The sequence below is a fragment of the Octopus bimaculoides genome, chromosome 7, assembly GCF_046866305.1.
Source record: "Octopus bimaculoides isolate indiv1 chromosome 7, ASM4686630v1, whole genome shotgun sequence".
In the NCBI taxonomy this organism is placed as follows: Eukaryota; Metazoa; Mollusca; class Cephalopoda; order Octopoda; family Octopodidae; genus Octopus; species Octopus bimaculoides.
Genome location: NC_142934.1, coordinates 31007765 through 31031787, shown reverse-complemented (window position 1 = coordinate 31031787; position 24023 = coordinate 31007765). Strand labels below are relative to the sequence as shown.

The 24023-nt window shown below is 36.7% G+C and overlaps 1 protein-coding gene across 2 annotated transcripts in view; it reads left to right on the top strand.

The window, feature by feature from the left end:
• LOC106875068 (serine/threonine-protein kinase PLK1) overlaps nucleotides 1–22879 on the top strand; it is a 69114-nt gene extending 46235 nt beyond the window's left edge. For both annotated transcript variants that reach the window (XM_052969417.2, XM_089355103.1), the window contains exons 2-13: nucleotides 4583–4693; nucleotides 5251–5367; nucleotides 7933–8150; nucleotides 12982–13077; nucleotides 14050–14246; nucleotides 15817–15912; nucleotides 16416–16517; nucleotides 17743–17832; nucleotides 18024–18177; nucleotides 19591–19720; nucleotides 19862–19978; nucleotides 21254–22879. In XM_052969417.2, the coding sequence (XP_052825377.2) occupies nucleotides 4583–4693; nucleotides 5251–5367; nucleotides 7933–8150; nucleotides 12982–13077; nucleotides 14050–14246; nucleotides 15817–15912; nucleotides 16416–16517; nucleotides 17743–17832; nucleotides 18024–18177; nucleotides 19591–19720; nucleotides 19862–19978; nucleotides 21254–21478 (1653 nt within the window). In that variant the 3' untranslated portion in view covers nucleotides 21479–22879. The remainder of the gene's footprint in view (nucleotides 1–4582; nucleotides 4694–5250; nucleotides 5368–7932; nucleotides 8151–12981; nucleotides 13078–14049; nucleotides 14247–15816; nucleotides 15913–16415; nucleotides 16518–17742; nucleotides 17833–18023; nucleotides 18178–19590; nucleotides 19721–19861; nucleotides 19979–21253) is intronic.
• The last annotated feature ends 1144 nt before the right edge of the window (nucleotides 22880–24023 follow it).

Sequence of the window (24023 nt, the reverse complement as noted above, 5' to 3'; positions counted from 1 at the left end):
TGAAGATTTGAAAGAATCTGAACGTTTAGACAAGATAGCCTCCTTGAAAGAAAATCTGACCAAAAGATAAGCTTTTTCCAAAAGGCCCATTCTTGAAAGTGAATCAGTAACTCCAGCTAGGGGTTGTGAGGAATTCAGAGCCACCTCAGGTTACATATCAAAAAGTGTTACAAAAATACGTAGTTCGATTTTGTTATCTTGTATTTCTTCAAAAGACTTTGACACTCATCAGAGTATTCCTTTGATTCGGAATTTTGTTCGCTCAATTTGGGAAAATGTGTGAAGCACATGCTCACGGAAACTAACAAAGATAATTGATATATCAGATTTATCCCAAAAGAAGGCCCGGGCTAGTTATGCAGTATGCAAAAATATTGCTTTAAAAAAATCAAACCACATAATGATGGAGAATTCGTGAAAGACTGTTGAGAAAAATCTGGTTCATCAGAATTCATATTGTATTCATTAGCTATTGATGAGATAGCTGATCTAATACTGCTCAGGTGGCAATATTTATGCGTGGAATAACTGCAAACTTCAACATTCAGGAAGAATTTCTTGCCTTGAAGTCAGTGTATGGAACAACTAGAGGTGAAGATTTATTTCAAATGGTTGACTCAACCTTAAAGGATTTTGATTTGCCATATGAAAAAGGGTTCATAGCTATGAGTAAGAATGAATTTAAGAAGCGTCTTTTGGATCTGAAAACTTTGTGTGTCACTGCTTTATTCATATGGAATGTTTATGTGCAAAATCTCTCAAGATGGGCAATGTAATGAAAGTTGTAACTATAACCGTTAATTTGATAAAAAGCATGACTCTCCTCTAACTCATTAGAATCTGTCAAACCACCCACACCATCCCTGCATGGAATCCAAATGTTAAACTATAATGATAATGCTAATATCATATCCAGTGGAGCGGTATCTCTCATCTGTTTAATGTATTGGAATTAGAATTAAGCTTGTTTCCCAGCCATGTGGATTTGGATTCAGTCTTACTGTGTGGCATCTTGGGCAAGTGTCTTTTATAGCCCCAAGCTGACAAAAGCCTCATGGGCGTACTTGGTAGATGGAAACTGAAAGAAGCCTGTCATATTTATTGGTTAGTGCCAGTGATGAGTAAATGACACCCACTACATTCTCTATAGTGGTTGGCGTTAGGACGGGCATGAAAACCGAGCCAAAACAGACTGGAGTCTAATACAGCTTACCAGTTCCAATCAAACTGTCTAACCCATGCCAGCATGGAAAAAACATGGTAAATGATGATTATGTGTGTACCTTGGCTTGACATCATGTAACAGTTATGAGTGTCTTTCCAGTCTCAGCCATGAAGAAATATTAGCATACTTGGAAATGAGTGATGGGTGTCTGGCAGTAGATGTATCCCATCTGATCCATGCAAACTCAGACAAGTAGACATGAAAATGTTACCTCCAGGCTAGCCTGCAACTGAACAATCACCAGAAACAAAAGATGAAATGCAATACCACATAGATTAAATAAAATATTTGAAAAAAATCTTCATAAAAGCAGTTTCAGAAAGCATGCAGAAGTTCTTAGAAGTTGGTGGTACCAGAGGAAGTTAATTTGTTTTAAAATATTTCTTAGGGCAGACTTCTAAATACACAGATAATTGTTCTATCAGATTCTTGGACATTTTTACATGGAACATCAACAACTGGTATTATTGTGGGTTTTTTGTTTGTTTGTTTTTTTAAATTTTAATTAGCATCAATCATTTGTCATGTTTTGCTATACATGTGTATTGTCATCAGTTTAACATCCACTTTCCCATGCTTGCATGGATTAAATGGAATTTGTTATGGTAGCTTTTCTACAACCAGTTGTTTTTCACAAAACTAGAAATAAATGACACTGCTTGTTTACAACTGTCACATTGATGTAGAGACAAGAACATATACATATTGTTTTCAAATTTTGGCACAAGGCCAGCAATTTTAGTGGGGTGGGGTTAAGTCAATTATAACAACCCCAGTGCTCAACTGCTACTTATTCTATCGACCCCGAGAGGATGAAAGGCAAATCTGAACTCAGAACATTGACAGACAAAATGCCACTCAGCATTTTACCCAGTGTGCTAATGATTCTGCCAGCTTGCAGCATTACTGTTTGTCTTTATGTTTTGATTTGCCATATCATTAAGCTACAAGATAATGTATGATTAATTTAAAACAATTCAAATGATTAAGTATTACATTTGACTGAAAAATCTGAATGCTAAAGGGTTAACAAGAATAGTATTGATAGTGGCTTAGAAGTTTCGACCAACTAAGTCATCATCAGACTTCTGATATATGACTTCTTTCAGTTTCTATCTACCAAATCCACACATTTATGGGAGGTTTCTTTAATGTGTACCAATTTTATTCACAAGGTATTGGTCAACTTGAATGTATAGCAGAAGATAATTCCCTGTGGTTATGAATTGAACTTCATGTCTGTACCTTATAATATGATCATCATCCTTTAACATCCGTTTTCCATGCTGGATGGTTTGACCAGAGCTGGCAAGCAGGAGAGCTGCACTGGGTTCTAGTTTGATTTAGCTTTTTATGGCTGGATGCCCTTCCTAACACCAACCACTTTACAGAGTGTGTTGGCTAAATTTAACATGACACTATCACAGGTCTCCTGCAGAACAATCTTCTTCATCAAGGGGAGTGATGTTAACACTTATGCTGTGGAGAATGGGTCTTCTTGAGTACAGCAAGGTGCCAGATACCTCTAGATATATGATCATTTTGTGACTTCATGGGTAAGATGAAGTTCTCTGAGGCAGATTTTCTATGACTGGATGCTGTTCTTATCCCCAACCTTCAACTGTTTCCTAGTAAGGTAGTATTTCCCCTAGTCTAGATATTCATTTACAATTAGCACATGATGTCAAGACAAGGAGGTAGACACATCCACATGTGTGCTCAAACACATTTTTACATGAACAGCGTCTCAGTTTTCATCTACCACATTTATTCTCAAGATTGAGACATATTTTTATAGCTGGATGTCCTTCTTGTCACCTACCCTCACCTGTTTCCCCCTTGGCTAAGCATTTTTCTTTATGGAGGCTTAGAAGTGAAGGGGGCCACTTTAATGGCAGTGATGGTCATTTACAACTAATGTGATATAAAGTAAAGGAGACAGTAACACTCTGCTTCCAAGCCACATGGTTCTAGGTTGAGTCCCACTGCAGGGCACATTGGGCAAGTGTCTGCTACTATAATTTCAGGCCAACCAAAGTCTTGTGAGTGAATTTGGTAGATGGAAACTGAAAGAAGCCCATCATGTCTATTTGTGTTTGTCTCCCATCACCACTTGACAGACGGTGTTAGTATATTTACATCCCTGTAACTTAGCAGTTTGGCTGATAGAATAAGTACCAGGCTATAAAAAAGTAAATACTGGGATCCATTCATTTAACTAAAAATTCTGCAAGGCAGTGCCCCAGTCTAATGACTGAAACAAGTAAAATATATATATATATATACATACACACACACACATACGAGGAGGTGCTGGAAAGTTCCTAGCTTTGGGTAAAAGAAAATACAGGATGATCAGTTAATTATGATTTTATTCATCATATTCACACACTTATTGCAGTGGTCCATCGGTTTTTCTAAGCCCTGTTAAAGAACTCAGGAGGTTGGACCTTCAACTAGGCCTTTCACAATACCCTTAAAGTCAGGGCCTTTACCCCTTCATGTACACACACACACACAATAGCCTTTCAGTTTCTGTCCAGTAAATCCTGTCACAGTTGCTGATCACTGTCCAGAAGGAGAGATCATGGTTGTTCTGGGTAGGTACAATTGGTTTGAAGTATTCACTGTGCAGGCTGTAGGAGGTGAAGGTGGTGTGCAAAACTGTTATTTCATCAGGCTGTGAACTTGGTGAAAGTAAAGTTTGTGCTGATTAGCACTGGACCAACCATCATTAAATAGGTAAATCTACAATCAGATGTTCCACTCATGACTGCAGAAGGTCTTTTTCCCTTCCATTATATTGTCCTTCACAAGACAGTAAGTTTTGGTGAGATTAGGCTGCTATTTCTAGCAGATCTTTGAAGCTTTTCTTGAAACAGTTGTAGATTGATTTTTTTTTTTTTTAATTAAAATTTTATATTTATATATTGGATCTTTTGTATTCTATATATTACTTCTCATATTTTCATTGCATGAAAACAGCTGTTCTAAATGATTTTTTTTCAGCCTGGAATAGAAGTTATATGTATCAAGAAGTATGGCCTTGAATCCTTCCAAAACTTCTTCCTAACAACCTAATACTTATCACCTAAGACATTTAACTCTATCTTCTCCAAATGTATTTAGCTAAGCTGTTGGCATTCCTATTTACTTTGTCATCCCTCCATATTTGAGGGAGTAGTGAAATAACAATAATAAACTTATTGCATACAGTGCTCAGATGCACAGGCAGTGAACAATAAATAAGTTTTTTGGAAAGTAAGCAAAGAGATGGGAGAGGCATCCGGGTTTGAGGATAGCTATGAAAAGAATTTCGATGTCATCTGAAACATTTCTTTTCTCTTCTCTCTCCAGGGTGGTTTTGCTAAATGCTATGAAGTCTCTGAAGTTGGAAAACCTCATGAAGTATTTGCGTGTAAGATTGTCCCCAAGGCAATCTTACTCAAAAGTCAACAACGTGAGAAGGTAGGTATTATGTAGATCTGTTTGAAGTGTTGGTAAATGTGAATGCTCCATGTATATGCAGTTTGTGTAATTTAATGCATGTGGGCATACTCGCTCTTTATAATGCTGGATAAGCCTGAACTCTCACTCAACCCACTCCATTTCTCCCTTTTTCTCAACCCAGACGCTAATCTTTTCCCTACTTGTCATAGTCCCAGCCATCCTCTCATCCCTCTCACAAAGGTCATTGCCCATGCTCTCTTCTCTCTCATTTATAAGGGCAACTTTATGCCTTTAGCCTCACAAGTTTTGAATTGATCATCGCTGGTACTGGTGATATTAAAAAAAAAAAAAGCTCCCCATACACTCTGGAAAGTAATTGGTTTTAGGAAGAACATTCAGCCTTAGAAAACATGCCAAAGTAGACCCTGGTGCTTGATGCAGTCCTCCAATCCATCAGATCCTATCTAACCATCCAACACATGCCAGCATGGAAGCTGAATGTTAAATGATAATAATGAGCATGTTTAATGTGTGCAAATACCTTTTCTCACTCTCCCATCTCTTTCTCTCTGCAGATGTTCCAGGAAATTAGCATCCATCGTTCTCTCTCTCACAAAAATGTTGTACGCTTCGTGAATTTCTTTGAAGATGACCACTTCATTTACATCATCTTAGAATTGTGTCGGTGCCGTGTAAGTTTTCTTTTGCTGTCTGTATACAACCATGTACCCAATTTAACCATTTTTATGCCTACCTCTAATTTTAGAATACAAAACTACCTATTTTAAACCATTTCTATTGAAATCAAATCCTTCCATCATAATTTTATATAGTAACCTCTTTTTGCTATGTTCTCAAAACACTAGTTTGATATACTAATTAAAGAAAACTAGTTACTTTACTAAGTCTTCTATTCCATCCCAAAATTAAATTTCACAAAGCAGGTTAGCTTCATATAATTAGAGGGTTTCAAAACTTCAGAATATCACATCAGGGTGTCTCAGAAGATATTTAGGGTTATAAATAATCCTTCCTAATATAGGTACAAGGCCTGAAATTTTGGGGGAGCAGCTAGAAGCTTACATTAACTACAGTGTTCAACTGGCACTTCTTTTATTGACCCTGAAAGAATGAAAGGCAAAGATGATCTCTGGAATTTGAACTCAGTGTGAAGATGAATGAAATGCTTAGCATTTTCTCCAGTGTGCTAACATTTCTGCAGCTTGCCACCTTCATTTTGAGTTATGATATAAAACTATTAATGCAAATTTATATTAAACACCAGCAGAGTTACCCAGTGTTGCTCTGGTGTGTAATATCTAGAGTTTTTTTTTTTGTTTTTTTCACATCTTAGATTAGCAAGTTAACTGCCGCATGTACCACTGGTGGATCATTGCAAACTTCACACAACCACCAGTGGCAGGCCATGGCAGGTAAAACATGCAATGATTGTATAAATTACCTATCTATCTAGGGCAGATAAAATTCCCAAGATCAATAGACAAGTTCTCTCCAGCTGTCTTTGTCCCTCATCATCACTGCCATGTCCTATGTCTCCCAGAGACCAGTGTCTGTCCTTAGGGCATGAACATATGTAAATTATTCAATGATTAAAACATTATGGACTACTTTTCTTTTTCCCCTCAATAAAAACCAACGAAATTATTATTTTTTTTTTATTTCATTAGTGTAATTTTAATTTACACCTTTTGAAAGTGTCTCTGAAAAATACTTTCAAAACTTGTATTGTTAAAGTTTTGAGGAAATATTTGAGATATGGTCCAAAAACATATTTGCAAAATTTCATCTCACAAAAATGTGTGCATTAAATTAATCTGTTATAAGAAAACAAGGTCAGGTGTAGGAGATTGAGGTGTAGTTTTGGTGACTGGTGGCATGAATATGGACAGACACATCCAGGTATTTGAAATACCATGCAATAAAAATTCTTGAGTTCTTAAAATTATCTCTGCCTCTAGAGGATGTGTCACAATTACTAGATAGCAGTTAAGATCAGCTCCATATAAGAAAGGCTTATTGTCTGAAGATAAGTGGACAATTGTAGACATTTTGTTTCTACCTCAACAGACTTCATCAATACAACAATTGTCCTACCCTATTTCCAGCAACCAAGGAACATAGACATACAGAGAAAAGTAGAACACGTGACCTGAGTAGTCTGCATGAATTAAACAAATATAAGCTAATAGAAATGACCAGTGGCATGTGGAATTGGTCTCAATTGCCATTTAGTAATTGTGAAACATCCTCTAGAGCAGTACTTTGCAACATTTTTTTCACTTGTGATACACTTATATTCTTTTCAAAATTCAGTGGCACACCTGAATTAAAAATATAACTAAAAGTATAGGGAAAAATTATATTCAAGTTACACTGCAGCATACCAGTTGTGGAACACTGCTCTAGAGCCGGATATGATTTTAATAAATGTAGAATTTATTTTGTTTGGAATTTGATATACCTGTGTGTGTCTATTGTTCAAATACATTCCACGATCTTACAGTCATGGTTTCAATTCCTAGACTAGGTGGGGCATTGTGTTTTTGAGCAAAACACTTCATTTTCACATTGCTTTAGATCACTCAACTGTAAATGAGTTCCAGTTATTACAGCTGGAAAGTTAACTCTGCAACAGACCTATTTCTGGTTCAGTGGGGGCGAGGGGTGATAATTTCAGTCTCTTATATACCATAGAAACTGTGTTAACCCTTTTCATACCAGTCTGCCCAAGACTGCTTTTCACTGTATGATAATTTTGCTGTTTTGAAGTGATCTAAATGAAAATATTTCATCAAAATTTCCTGTTAATTTATCCTCCAAACACAGCTTAATAATGACAGTTATTTTAATAGATTCTTCCTTATTTTAAAAATTAACTGAAACAAAGGCAGTGCCACGTTAAAAGCATCCAACACACACTGTCAAGTGGTTGGCATTAGGAAGGGCATCCAGCTGTAGAAACTACCCAAACCAGACTGAAGCCTGGTGCAGCTCCCCAGCTTGCTTGCTTTGGTCAAACTGTCAAATCCATGCCAACATAGAAAACAGACATTTAGGATGATGGATATTGAATTTTAACAAAAATATGGCAATGAAAGGGTTAAGCTTGGCCTTATGAATCCAAGGTTAAGTAAGTTCTTTGTTGTCAGCCACCTTCCAAATGAGTATCCTTATTTCTTTCCTCTATTTATTGAATGACTGTCATTTCACTGTTCTTTTATTTCTCAATTTACCAGTCATTGATGGAGATGCACAAACGGCGAAGGGCAATTACTGAACCAGAGACACAGTTTTTTGTCAAACAGATCGTTGAAGCATGTCAGTACCTTCATGCAAACAAAGTTATCCACCGAGACTTGAAGCTTGGCAACCTCTTTTTAAGTGATGACCTTGATGTCAAAATTGGAGACTTTGGTCTTGCAACAGTCCTTGACTTTGAGGGCCAACGTAAAAAGTAAGATTAATTAGCTTTCTTCATAATTCTTCATACTTCATGTCATTGTATGTGTACAAGAGTGCTCAAACATTTGTAATAGCCTTTTTGTGAAAGAAACTCAGAGATGTTTCATAATGGAATATTTTGGGGGTTTGTTTACATGAATTTAATGTCTGAAGTCTTAAGTTGCTTCATTTTCCTGTCAATTTCTTGTTCTCTGTTCTAGCAATTATGTAAGTGTATGTGTATATATATATATATATATATATATATATATCTTTTATAGGTTTCAGTCATTAGCCTTGCTGGCCCACCACCTTGAACTTTTTTAGTCGAGTAAATTGACCCAGTTCATTTTTTTTAAGGCTGGTACTTATTCTAGCAGGCCCCTTATGCCTAACTACTAAGTTGTGGGGATGTAAACAAACCAACACCAGTCATCAAGTGGTAGTGGGGACGGGGACACACACACACATATATATATATATATATATACATTAAATATATACTTTTATAAAACAAAATTTTACAAAATATATAGTGTCTGTTAACAGTCTTAACAAAAAGCTCACAGGTGAGTTTTTGTATATATATATATATATATATATATGTCTCTTAAAAGATAGAGCTCAAAATCAATGCATTGAAGATACTTTATTGCAGCAACAATTATAATAGAAACAACCACAATAAGCCAAACCTATGCACATTTCAATAGGGTATCCCGGATAAATAAACCACATCATAAGATGTCTCGTAAAATATTGTAACATATTACAACATATTACAAATTGCTGGATACTCCATCTCTTCAGGGTCACATTATTGCCATCACCAATACTACTATTATTAGCAAAACACACACATCATCCAAGAGGGTGAAAGAATAATCGACGGTACGCAACCTACCATCGTTATTTTCTTTCAGAATGTAAACAAACAAATCCATTCAAATCCAGTGATGTACACTGCCCGGTTTACAGCGTAAAAATCCCTTGCCAAAAATTTATCCCCCATATACATCAAGATTTCCTAATGGATCTTTCTATAACCATAATATATTAATTAATTATACCCGCCCGTGCACACGCACACACACACACCCCCACTCACACACATACACATATATACCTATACTTACATACACACACCCATATATATCTATATGTATTTTTTTAATATATAACTATATACACACAAACACATATATACATACACATATGCATGCATATACATATACACCCACACATACATTTACATATATACGTATACATACTCACATACACACATACAAACTTATATATGTATACATGTTTACATGTACACACACATACGTACATATATATACACACATATATATGCATATACGTACACATACATATAAATGTACACACATTCACATACCTACAAACACATATACACATATATACACACAAACAAACATAACCATACAAAAATAAACACATATACACATACACATATATATCAAAAAAGTTACATATATATATATACATATACACATACATATACACACACACATAGATACATACACACACACACATATACATATATACACACACATACACTCTCGCCTGTCTCCACATGTATACCTACACCCATATACATATACACTCATATATTTGCGCCACAGACCTAATTCCAGTAAGATATATAGAGATGAATATACCTCTTCCTTAATTTCGAACTTGTGCCTATACACATTCCGGTAATTCCTATTTATAAAATGCATACGTATGCCTATACATATGTAGACATCTGTAAGCTTTAAACGTTATTTTATTAACTAGGTGACCCTTGGAAAAAAGTATGGAAAATAATTCCAAGTTACATAACGAACAAGTACTTTTACCCTTGTCGTACGGCATCGATTTGCCTACTATCAACCATTCAAGGGAGTAATCCCTTTTCTCATCTTTCAATTTCCAAACCAAACTACTAAGCGCCGTACTATATTGTTTACTCCTATCCCTAAAGGACGAGTAATGATTAGAAATTCGTTTCGAGACTTCAAGTGACGAAGCCCCAATATAACTCCAAATCTTCTTATCCGTTATAACATTACACCTATAGACAATGTTTTTAGTTTTAGCATTTGCACTAAGGAATCTTATTCTATTAGGGTTATCTTCAGATATTTCTATTAGTTTATTATCAAAGTTAATGGTATTATCCATATCCTTTTTGTCTTGACTAAAATCTCGAACATTGTCTGTATTATTATTATTACTCTCTGTGTTTATGTCAACAGAATTATGACTAGAATTTGAGGATAAAAGTTTAAAGTTATGAGCGGCGATAATTTGGGTCAAATTCTTGGTATTTGAAAAACCGAACCTTACCTTATGCTCGTTAATAACCTTATAGTAGAGCAAGTTTATTGGAAAATGTTTCCTAACTACATTCCTGAATAAACTAACTAAATTTGATTTTACTTGCCTCCCATATAGGACGATGAACCATAGACTATCCTGTTTCCTAGAATAACAACCTACATTATTATCCCTAAAAAACTTAAGCCTACTATTTTCAGTCCTTGGTACACTATCGTTGGATCTTGGCCTATGCTTAAACTTACTAAATAGGTTAACACTATTCTTATTATTATTATTATTATTATTGTTAGTTTTATAACTACCCTTATTCCTATTATTAACATTATTAATTTTATTAATATTATTATTATTAACATCTTCAATAGAGGAAGCAGAATCTGGTTTAATATAGTATACCTTGTCATTATATCCTGCTTCCAACAAAGCGGAGTTATAAAACTTTGCCTCATCTTCAAAAACCAGATTATTTGCAGAGAGGTTGGACAATCTTAAAGATATACTATGGACTAAGTTATCTATTATTGCTTTTGGATGATTACTAGATCTATTGATATACCTCAGGTTAGTTAAAGGTTTATGATATGGCCTATATGATTTATTATGCAGATCAAGTGTAACATCTAAGAAATTAGCTACAGATATATTATCCTCAAAAATAATATCCATTCCCATTCTGCGAAAAAATCTAGCTAATCTATTTTTTATCCTTTGTACTTGTTTCGAACTATTTCTGAGAAATAGCAGACAATCATCCCTATATAAACCCCCTCTGATATCTGGGAATTGATCAGCTAACTCATAAAGTATAAAGGAACAAACCACATCAGTAACCTGAGCCGAATCTGAGCTACTCATAGGTACGTCAAACGCATCAGGTGTACCTTTTCTAATCCAAACCTTGTTATTAAATTTCATAAAGGATTTCCTGGCAGCTAGAACTACATTAATCTCTTCTCTAGAAAGCTCAGCTTTATTGTGCATAAGCCACAATGCTTTATTAAGAACAGAAGGATTAATTGAGGGATAGAAATTAGCTATATCAAATTGTATAAATTTGACATTATCTTTATCATTAATAGAATTGAACCAATCTATTACTTGCTTCACACACATTTATAGAATGGGCTTTTTTCAGTTTCCATCTACCAAATCCACTTACAAGGGTTTGATCAGCCCAAAGCTATAGGAGAAGGCACTTGCCTAAGGTGCCCTGCAGTGGGACTGAACCATGAACAATGTGGTTATAGAGCAAGCTTCTTATTACATAGCCACACTAGCGTCTATATATATATATATATATATATATATTTATATATATATATATACACACACACGCAATGTTGAAATCAAAACAAAACGTATACCATCTTATACTCCTTTCATTAACATAAGGTGTTTATCAGTTACATAATGCAAATAATATAATCGAGGCTTATTGCCAAAACATCAGAGATGAGATATGACTGTATGTAATACTATTGGGCTGGCAGAAACGTTAGCACACCAGGTGAAATGCTTAGCAGTATTTTGTCTGTCTTTACATTCTGAGTTCAAATTCCATCAAGGTCATCCTTTCGGGGTCAGTAAATTAAGTACCAGTTGCCCCCTCCCCAAAAATTTCGGGCCTTGTGCCTCGAGTAGAAAAGAATTCATCATCACAAGAGTGGCTGGTGACTGTTACTAGCTATCTCTGTGTAACACTCAAATCCAGATTTTATAACAAAGAATACAATTACAATACATGAAGAGAAATACACATGGAATTCTAATATTGTCACACAATTGAAGGTTCAACCCTTTAGCATTTAATCCAGCCGTATCCAGACCAAATATTGTACCTGTTTTATTTTAAAACTGACCAGATCCAACATCTCACACCTACCTTACAATGTCATTCTAAATGTATACAAACACACCATTGAAATCTTGAAGCTGCAAGATAATGTGTGATTAATTCAAAACAATGTGAATAAAGAAGCAGTACATTTGACAGAAATTTGAATGCTAACAGATTAAACACTGGATGAGCATGGCTGTGTGGTAAGAAGTTTGCTTCTCAACCACATGGTTCAGGATTCAGTCACACTGCATGGCACCTTGGGCAAGTGTCTTCTTCTATAGCTTCTGTGAATGGATTTGCTAGACAGAAACTGAAAGAAGCCCATTGTGTATGTGTCTTTGTATCTGTGTTTGTCCTCAAACACCACTTGGCAACTGGTGTTGGTTTGTTTATGTCTTATGTCCCTTTAATGCAGCAGTTCAGCAAAGGAGATTGATAGAATAAGCAATAGGCTTTAAAAAGATATGTACTGAAGTCGATTTGTTAGACTAAAATTCTTCAAGGTGGTACTCCAGCATGGCTGCAGTCTGATGACTGCAAAGTTAGATAAATGTGTGTGTGTATACTTTTGAACCTAGAATATGCACTAAGTAATTGCAATATACAGAACATAAATGTCACTGCCAAAATGTTCATTTACCTTTTTCTTTGGCAGGACTCTGTGTGGAACACCAAATTACATTGCTCCAGAGGTTTTATCCAAGAAAGGTCATAGTTTTGAGGTTGACGTTTGGTCTTTGGGATGCATCGTGTAAGTATGTCAATTACTAATTTATGGATTTGTGTTCATGTATGTATATATATATATATATATATATATCATCATCATCATTGTTTAACGTCCGCTTTCCATGCTAGCATGGGTTGGACAATTTGACTGAGTACTGGTAAACCGGATGGCTGCACCAGATTCCAATCTGATCTGGCAGTTTCTACAGCTGGATGCCCTTCCTAACACCAACCACTCCGAGAATGTAGTGGGTGCTTTTATGTGCCACCGGCACAAGGGCCAGTCACGCGGTACTGGCAACGGCCACACTCAAAATGGTGTCTTTTACATGCCACCTGCACAGGAGCCAGTCCAGTGGCACTGGCAACGACCTCACTCGAATGATTTTCTAATGTGCCAGTAAGGCGACGCTGGTAACGATCACGCTCAAATGGTGCTGTTTACATGCCACTAGCACGGAAGACAGACAAGTGCTCTGGCAAAGTGACCTGGCTACACTTCTGGCAGAGGCCACAGATTATGCTCTCACTTGCCTTGCCGGGTCTTCTCATGTACTGCATATTTCCAAAGCTCCCAGTCACTAGTCATTGCTTAGGTGAGGCCTAAAGTTCGAAGGTCATGCTTCACCACCTCATCCCAGGTCTTCCTGGGTCTACCTCTTCCACAGGTTCCCTCAACCGCTAGGGTGTGGCACTTTTTCACACAGCTATCCTCATCCGTTCTTGTCACATACAACTCCCCCTTAACAAATTTCATGCATGCATGGAAAAGTGGACATTAAAGAGTGATGGTGATAAAAATGGCTCTCCATTTAATCACAAGGATGGTACCTTGGCTATTACAAGCCACAGCAGAGACAACCTGTCTTGGGGAGCAATAACTTTGAATAAAAAAGGGTCTCTTTCATTCTGGCGACATGATTAAATGCCCCCAGCTGTAAAATGGGTGGTTCTCAAACTTTCCTTTTGATAAAACCCTTTCTTCCACTTACAGGTACACATTACTGGTGGGTAAGCCTCCATTTGAGACTTCTTCTCTGAAGGATACTTACAGCAAGATCAAGAAGAATGATTATGATATCCCTGGTCATGTGAGTCCAAAAGCTCGTAACCTAATCCAGAAGCTACTCGAAGCTGAACCACATAATCGACCAAGCATGGATCAGATAATGGCATTTGAGTTCTTCAAGGGTAAGTATTGGTTCCACCTGTTAAAGTTACCATGATCTGCAACTCTCAGATGTCATGACTTTAATTTGTAAGATTCTCTCTTTCTCTCTCTCTCTCACACACACACACATTTTTCTCTCCTGATGTTCCACCCTTTATCATTTAAACAGGCCGCATCCGGCCCAAATAGTTTATCTGTTTTCTGTTCAAACTGGTCAGGTCTGGCCTTTCACACCTACCCCGCAATGTCTTTTTTTTTTTATGTGAATAAATAAGTTTTACATCTGAGAGAATAATTTGAATGCTAAAAGGTTATGGTAGGTGATTACAGGAAAGTTTACCGAGAAAATGTATCCATTATATCTCACCATTAATAGTTAAAACTATTTTATTGAAAAAAACTGAACTTACTGGACATGATGGTAGGCTTCTAACATGAGTAATGTTAACTATTGTCTAATTTTCAATACAGAGGTCATGTGTTCATGATTTGATCCCAGAGGAAAACAAGATGGCCCTCAATCCATTGGTTAATTGTATTACATTAGATAGATACCGGTGTGGTTATGCGGCAAGAAATTTGCCTCCCAATTACATGTAGCAACCTCTGGGCTTCTTTTAGTTTCCATCTACCAAATCCACTCACAAGGTTTTGATCAACCTGAGACTATAGTAGAAGACACTTACCCATGGTTCTATGCAGTGGGACTGAACCTCGTGAGTGGATTTCATAGATGGAAACTGAAAGAAGCCCAGAGGCTGCTACATGGGCACTTGAAAAGCCATAAATAGTTGTGAAATATTTTTTAAATTACACTACAATCCTTAAAAAAAAATTTTTTTAAATAGTTCATATAATTAATGTAATCCTATGTACTTGTAAAAAGGTGTCAAGCGGGAATACTTTTAATCATAAATTTGCCTTTTGAGTGAAAATTCGTGGTAACCTGTCACATGTGTGCAGTGACTTTGCCTCTCTTTGTTAAAGTTACTAAGTAATGAGGTTATGATAAAATAGCTTACTACATGGAGAAAAAAAACGCACGCACATAGACAGGTAGATATGTCTGTATTTTTCAGCTCTGGGGAGTATGGTTGGGGGGGGGGGTACAGCTTCCCAAGGGAAGGAACTGTTTCCGAGCCTAGCCATCACTGTTTGAAACTATCTGTGGCTATCTTGTAAGGGGCTTATGAATACATAAAACCGGGCAGAGGAAGCTTTATAAAGTTGGTGCAACAGCTTGCTCAGAACGAGGGGAAATAACTCTAGCAATCTGTATACCGCAATCCCTCGCCATATTGCGGTTCACCTATCGCGCGCTCAGTACATCGCTGATTTTTCTGGTTAATATATGTAAATTTATATCGCGTGTTTCTGTGGCCTATAGGTATTTATATTTTTTAGATTTTAATTATTACTGTGGGAGGTTTTGGAACATAGCACCCGTGATAGTCGAGGGATTACTGTATTATTATTTTTTTGTACATGAAGCAATGCTTGTAAGTTGGGTTTCTGTTCATTTGCTTCCATATATCTTTTGTATTTACATGTTTGCTAATTCTCTCGCCTTTTTTTCTTTTTTAACTCCAGAACCCATTCCAAAACGCCTGCCTACCAGTTGTCTTTCCATCAAGCCTCGTCTTGATATCAATCGCATTACCAGGCCTGTCTATGAAAATCCTACAGGTAATTGACTTTTCTCTTTTTTATTTATTTATTTTTGCGTTGTTGGGGCTTGGTGTACATTACTCTTTATTTGTTTCTCTTCTGTTCAGTGACCAAGCTACATTATACTGTCCAAGATGACAAGACTCATGCACACATATATTTAGGTATTGAACTGCTGACTTTACAATAATGCATTGTATCCTTCAGCAAGTATCACTAATCTACATGTTAGACGCTACTGAGAAGTGACTCAACACTGTCAATCAGCCTTGTTGTTGGAGACAGTGCTTAGATAGAAGCATAGCTGTTAAAATCACAATCTAACAAATATAGTCCTTAAATGTGTGTGTGTCTATTGTAATCCCAGCTGCCTAGAAGTCCATCTATTTTATCATGGTGCCCTTTTACTTCAAATTCATTCTTGCATGTGTCCAGTCATTATGCCTTCTTCTGTGAATATCAACCTTGTTTATCTCTACGGTCCTGTCTGCTAAAGTTTAATTTCTACAATTCTTTTTCAGAAACTGGAGTACGCAGTGGTGGTGTTGTTACTGGTGGGGGTTCAAATGAGAAAGAAAATGTTGGGATCAAAAATGAGCAGCCTCAAGTGCGACAGAATCAGGGTTAGTTGGATCACTTTGCTATTTATCTTATTTCTCTTTCAATTTTGTGTTTGTGTGGTTAAGAAGTTTGCTTCCCAACCATGTAGTCTTGGGTTCATTCCCATTGCGTAGCAAGTCTTCTTGGACAAGTCTTCAACTGTAGTCCCAGTTCAATCAAAACCTTGTAAATGGATTTGATTGGCAGAAAGTGGAAAAAGCCAATCATGTGAAGGTGCATGGCTCAGTGGTTAGAGCATCTGGCTCATAATCATGAGGTAGTGAGTTCAATTCCCAAACAGAGCTGTGTATTGTGTTCTTGAGCTAGACACTTTATTTCACATTACTCCAGTTCGTTCAGCTGTAGAAATAAGTTACGACATCACTGGGGCCAAGCTGGGATAACATTGGTGGTATGGTGAGAGGAAGCTGGTATGCATGGGCAACTGCTGGTCTTCCATAAACAACCTTGCCCGGACTTGTGCCTCAGAGAGTAACTTTCTAGGTGCAATCCCATGGGCATTCATGACCGAAGGGAGTTTTTACTTCCCCTCCGCCCCACCCCCCTTTTTTTATGTGATGGTTGTAAAACATGTGTCATTATCATACAAGCAATCTAATTCATATCCAGTCTTCCATGAGAAAAGTGTCTGGCCATGGGCAAATATTTGTCAGTGGCAGTGGCTTTATCTCATATCCAAGAATTTGATTTCTTCTTTGCTGATCACTTCCTTTTTGGTGATAGTGTTGATGACTATGTTGACCAATTCTTGTATGGAAGAGTCAGTGGCATTGACTGCATGGAGGACTAGGTTGCTTTTTGTCGGGCCTTTCTCTTCTGTCATTTGATCTCTTCCTTTTATCTTCTGGTGGCTTGAAAGTTTTGGGGTCTGATGATGGAACACCACCTATTGGTACGGTCTCAGGTTTGTGTTTCAAATTATTTAGGCTCAAGTCCAGTGGTGTTCAGTGAGGTTTTGAATTGATCCTTGTATCTTTGAATGGGGCAACCCTGTGGTGTTATCCCTGAAGTGAGCTTGCTGAATAAGACTTGGCATGGGAACCATGATTCTTTCGTTCTTGCTACATGTCCTGCACAAATATTACATAGTTTGGAAACAAGTGAAGGTTAGCAAATAATTCTGTCTCACCCATGCAAGCATGGGAAAGTGGATGATGATTTCTAGCAATGTTATTAATCAACATACAACTAATCTCGCATTTCTTTATATATTTCTGTCTTTTTCAGATGAAAGTTCTGGTGTGCACTTGAATTTGTTGTCCAAAATGCTTGGAGTTGTGATAAACCTAAAGAACAATGATAGAGAGTTTTTGGAAGGTGCGTATATCAAAGCAGGTTGAACTAAGTACAATGTAATGAAGTCCAAAGGAATAAGTTTGTGTTACTTGTGACTTTGGTTTCTAAGACAGAATTGTCATTTGCTATCTTTTATTCCTGTCAAGTGAAATAAATTGTTTTAAGAAGTAGCATTTATTACTAATGAATTTTTTATGATATTTGTTTTTCAGAGGAGTTTGAAGACCCTGCGGCCATTCCACTGTATTGGATAAGTAAGTGGGTAGACTACAGTGATAAATACGGCATTGGTTACATGCTGTGTGACAACAGCTTTGGTGTGTTATTCAATGATTCCACACGTTTGATCATTATGGCAAATGAAGAGTAAGTCCTGCTCACCTCTTGTTTTCTCCCTGTCTCTGCTACATTCCTGTTTTTTCTTATGTTTGTGGCAAGAGTAAATATATTTCTGTTTAATAATATACCCCTAATGCACTCATCTTTCCTGTACTTCACTCTCTCCAAACTCTGTAGGGATCATGCATGTTTCTAAGAAGTGTTAAGGCCACATCCTCAAGAAGACCCGTTCTCCACAGCAGAAATGTTAGAGCTGCATCCCTTGGTGAAGAGGATTATCCTACAAGAGTCCCAAATAAAAAGAACTCATGCCAGTGCCAAAGTAGTTAGCGTTAGGAAGAACATCCAGCCATAGAGACCAAGCCAAATCAGACTGGAACCTAGTGCATTTCTCTGGCTTGCTAGCTCAAGTCAAACTGTCCAACCCATGCCAGCATGGAAAACAGATGTTAAAGGATGATGATGATGTTCAAAGTATTTGCCAACCTATCAGGAGTGGCAGACATTTAAATGTGTTGTTGTTGTTGTTGTTATTATTCAGGTCACTACCTGGAATCGAATTCGGAATCTTTGGGGTTAGTAGCCCATGCTCTTAACCACTACGCCATAAGTTGACTCGTTTGTGTTTCCTTGTCTTGACATTGCATAATAGTTATGAGTGTCACTGCAGTATCACAAATAAACAACATAAACTGTGTCATTCATTTCTAAAATTCTGCAAAAGACATGGCTGAGCTATGGAAAACATTACCTTGGTTGGAAGCAGGTAAGGGTTAGCAGCAGAAAGAACGTCTGGCTACAGAGAATTTGCCTCAAACTCTGTCCAACACATGTGAGCATAGAGAAATGGTTGTTAAAATGATAACAGAACAATGTACTGCTCATTTATATAGGATAGTCTTACTGCCACATATGCGTACACATATCTTAGACTGAAAGAAAAAAGAACTGGCTGAGATTCGCATAACCTCTAATTCAAAGAAATATTGTTTTATCTCTGTAGTTATCTCGGAGCAGAAACTGTTGAGAAAGAAAACAAACTCCCTCTTCCCTTTGTCATTTCTACTGTGTCATCCCCAACTAAACACTTCCTAGTCATGCCTTTCACAGAACTGTAGATTCCTAAAATCACTCCCACCCTCCACACTATCCTTATTTTTTTTCCCTTCAGATGTTTGACTTCAACAGTGTATGAAGTCCTACAGAGATTGAGATTGTTAATAGGATGAAAGACCTTTATGAGATTTCTATGTAACTAGGGACTAATGTTCTAAACTATTGACCATATCAGCCACTAGATCAAACTCATTCTATGATGTAGTCTCACTCATAAGAAGTCCTGCTTTTCTGTCACTGTCCATCCACTCTGACCTTGGGTCCATGTCTCTATCCACCATTTACTATGTCCTGTTTCTAAGTTAATTGTCTCTTTCTCAACAGATACATGGAATATATTGATAGAAATAATGTAGAGTCCTACTTCAGCATGACTGATTACCCAGAAGAACACAAAAAGAAAGTGATACTTTTGAAATACTTCCGCAGTTATATGAGTGAACATTTGCTCAAGGTAAGGCTTGCTCTCACACTCAAAAACAAAAAGATATCTGATACAAACCACTCTCTTCTAAACCATAATATAAACAACCTGAAAGGGTGTGTATAGACATCACTTATAATTATTGTTTTTTTGTTGTTTTTTTTTTCATAGGCTGGTGCTGGTATAAGATCACATGATACTGATAAGTACAGCCGATTGCCATTCTTGAAATCTTGGTTCCGAACTAAAAGTGCCATCAACCTTTACCTTAGCAATGGCACTGTTCAGGTAATTTTTACATTTTAATATTGATGACAGCTCTTTTTTTTTTTAATATTTTCTCTGAATGTTGTTTTTCTTAACTCAGCAGCTGGTCTTCCAAATCCAGCTGTAAAAATTGTTGACGTTTTGGAGGGGAGGGTATAGGATTACCATAGGGTATGTCATTCATTTGCATATGACATTGTGATTATATATTGTTAATGAAAGAAATTCTTATTGTCCTTCTTCCTTACTTTCTGAATTCCAATTCCAGTACGACTGATCTTTACCTTTTATCTATTAGGTGATCGATAAAACAAATAACTGCAAGCCCTCTCCCTGCTTCCCAGTTATATATTGGTGACTTTCAACCAAAGTTAGAAACCTTTATAATTCCAACTACAGTGTTTTTTTCTCTAGTAATCCTTCCAAAAGATTGACATTTATGCAATCCTCAGAAATCAATTTATCATTATTTAAAAGCAGAAGAGTGATAACTGGTACAGCGTCAAATTGAATATCTTGTATTCAGTTTGGTCACTTAACATTCATCATTCAAACCTCACCCAAAGTAGGCATTGTCTTTTATTTATGTACTCAAATCATACTTTGGGTACTTTCATGCTATGCTCATTGTATAGACTATGGTGTGCTGTATTCTCAATAGAGAACGTGGTACTGTGCATTCCAGTGATAACCTACATGTAATTTGTTCTGCAAAAACAAACTTAGTAGGATAACAAAAGAATTAGTTAAACTGAATTTAAATCATTGACAAATGACATTACTGTTTCCTTGGGTAATGTCACACTTTTTTGTGCACAATTTTGATACAAATAAATACAGCATGAGCATAAATTAGACATGAAACTAGGAAACCTTGTGCAAGAGATCTCACTGTTATCAATACTAGTCCCAATTATAAATGCTGAGATACATACTGCATATTGGAGCAACCATCTTCAATAAGGTTGTTGTCTCTTTCAGTATGTGAAAATTAAGCTTGAAAACGTTTTTCTTGGTCTGGTCCTTTGGGCCTGCTGGTTGATTTGTAAACAGTGGCTAGAGTAATACAATGAGATGTGTGGATGAAGAGTTAATGGCAACTGGCAGAAATAGTGTTGACAGATGGGGTGACAGCAAAAAGTTTGAAAGATACAAGTGTGATGTTTAAAAAAGAAATAACTTTATTAGAACTCCCCCTTTTTTTTCCAGGGTAAACTATATTGTGTAACCTGTATAAGTTAGCTAATATTGAAGATTTTAATCTATTTTTATATTATATTATTTTTTTTTCCACAGATCAATTTCTTTGAGGACCACACCAAAATCATCCTCTGTCCAGTGATGGGAGCAGTTACATATATTGACGAAAAGCGAAACTGTAAAACATACCGATTCCTCACTCTTAAAGAGAATGGCATCACCAAAGATCTGTTTGAGCGATTATATTATGCCAAAACTATAGTTGACCGTTTCATTAGTAGGAATCTACCACTGCGCCCAAAGTCAAAGAATGTCAAATAAGCTTGTTGTAAATCATCAAATAATGGACTAATAATCATTTGGTGTGGTGGAGACACTGGCACCGGGAAACTCAAGGAGGATCTTCTATTGCCTCTTGACCTCAGGGTTTCAAGCAATTCTTGAAATTGCCAGACAATGTAAAATGAAATTAACAGAAACCCTTCAGTTTCTCACTGCTTTGACTTCAAGACACACACACACACACCTCATATATATGTGTGTGTGTGTGTATTTGAGATCTATACATAATATCTAAAATGGTGTGGTTTAAAGTGTTACTGTTTCAGTAGTAACGCATTTTGTATACACACACACACACACACACAAACAATCACAAATATATTCTCACACTTTACTCACCCCTCCCCAACTCTTCAAACTCAATATTTAAGCCTTTAGCCCTTTCTTTTTTGTCTCTATTGCTGAAAATGTGCTCCTTACCTGTGTCTGGTGACTGTCGGTCATGTGTGTGTGTTTCTATCCACTTTCTTTCCTTATCCAGCCTTTTTTTTTTTTTCTTTCATTCTTTTATCAATTTAATATCTTCTGTCAATGTTGCTATAATTGGTGAAGGCCAATTTCTTTGAAATCCCAGAAGCGGGCCAGAATTAAAACAGGATCAAACTATAACTGGTATTTTAAAGAAATCAATAAATGAGAAACCTTCACTTCTTTTACAACATAAATTTTTAGGGGCAAATTGCCAAAAAAGATAGATATGTATATACTGACTTTTTTTTTTCTTGTTATTAATTTTTAACATTGCTTGGGACTGTTGTTTAATGAAGTTCTCCATTGTTATGCTGTGCAACATTTAGGTCTACTGATAGTTGCTGTGCTTCGTTCTGCTTGATATTTTTCTCTTCTATTGAGAAATGTCTTGCTACATTCATCTATATTTTTGCTGCATCTTCCTTCACTTCGTCTTATATATACACACACACAGAGACACACACATACATGTGTGTGTTTTTGTGTGCATGTATGTAATTACATATACACACGCACACACAATATCAGTGATTCTGGACCACTCAAGGACAGGAATTCAGGCCTAGACTTGATGTCTACGTGTCCACCTTCTGAAAAACTCTTTCACAATTTCATGACATTTACGGGAGTTTGGGGGTGGGATCGGGGTCAGAATAGGTCTTGATATCTTAATGTAGGGACAATGTACATATGAACTCTACTTAAACTCAACCAAATTCTTGGACTGACTCCAAAATAGGTTGTATTTAATTTCTCTTCCTGTTGTGATTTTAGAAAATGGATTCTCTCTCTTTTTCTTCTTCCTTTCAACCTTTTAACTTCTGTAAACATTTTCTTAACCCATTTGTAAGTAAACAGGTTTTTTTTTTTTTTAATGTTTCCAATAAAGACTTACACATCTGACCTTAATCCTTGTTTTCAATTTTTATATTTTCCAATTGAAAAAGCCTAAGCCTTTTGGTACCAACCTTGGTTTTATACAATGAACTTTCAATTTTAAAGTGATTTAAATTAAAACCTATCAAAATTTTACAAATTAATTGAGACAACGACTATTTCTACAGAAATATGGTAACAAAAGTGCTAAAGGTTTTCCAAAAACAAATGCACGTTGACCTTTGGAGCCTTTTAATAAAGATCCAAGTTATTTAAGATCATTTCCATTCCATGTGTCAGATTGGATTCCCTACCAATTTCAGTCACAGTTTAGTGGCATGATGGAGAACCAAAAGTTAAAATTTGGCTTCTCTCTTGTTTAGTCAAAATATGTGCACCAACATAAGCCCTGACAGGGCCTCTGAGACCGCTGTTAGGAGACTATCATTTGAATCTTTACAACACCATGGAATGACAAAGTATTGGTGTTAAACCAAACCAAAGAACAGGAACAGTCTTGTAACGGAAAATGTAATTTGCTGTAGTCAAGGGTTGCCAATTTGTAATGGTATGTATTATGATAATTGTTGGAGTCAGCAGTTACCAATTGTGACGGGTGTTGATGTTGCAGATGTGCAAGATGAAAATTCGACGACTGGCACCCATGCCAACGTCGTCTCTTTCATTGGAAACAAAACTCAGCTTGCGAAGACCTATTGGGGCAAGCGAAAGCGAAACTGTCATGGCACCTGTGCCCAGCATCGCCTTCTTGGCACGTGCAAAGACATTCGAGCAAGATCGTTGCCAGTGCAGGTGGAATGTAAAATACACCATTTTGAGCGCGGCCGTTGCCAGTACCGCCTGACTGGCCTTCGTGCCAGTGGTACGTAAAAGCACCCACTACACTCGGAGTGGTTGACGTTAGGAAGGGCATCCAGCTGTAGAAACTCTGCCAAATCAGATTGGAGCCTGGTGTAGCCATCTGGTTTCACCAGTCCTCAGTCAAATTGTCCAATCCATGCTAGCATGGAAAGTGGACATTAAACGACGATGATGATGATGTTACATATTGCTATAGCCAAACAATAACAGGCTGCTAAAATATAATTTGTAAAGCATGAGAGGTAAAGAGAGATTGTATAGATTTTTTCCTTCTATGGGTGTGTTTGTGTTCTCT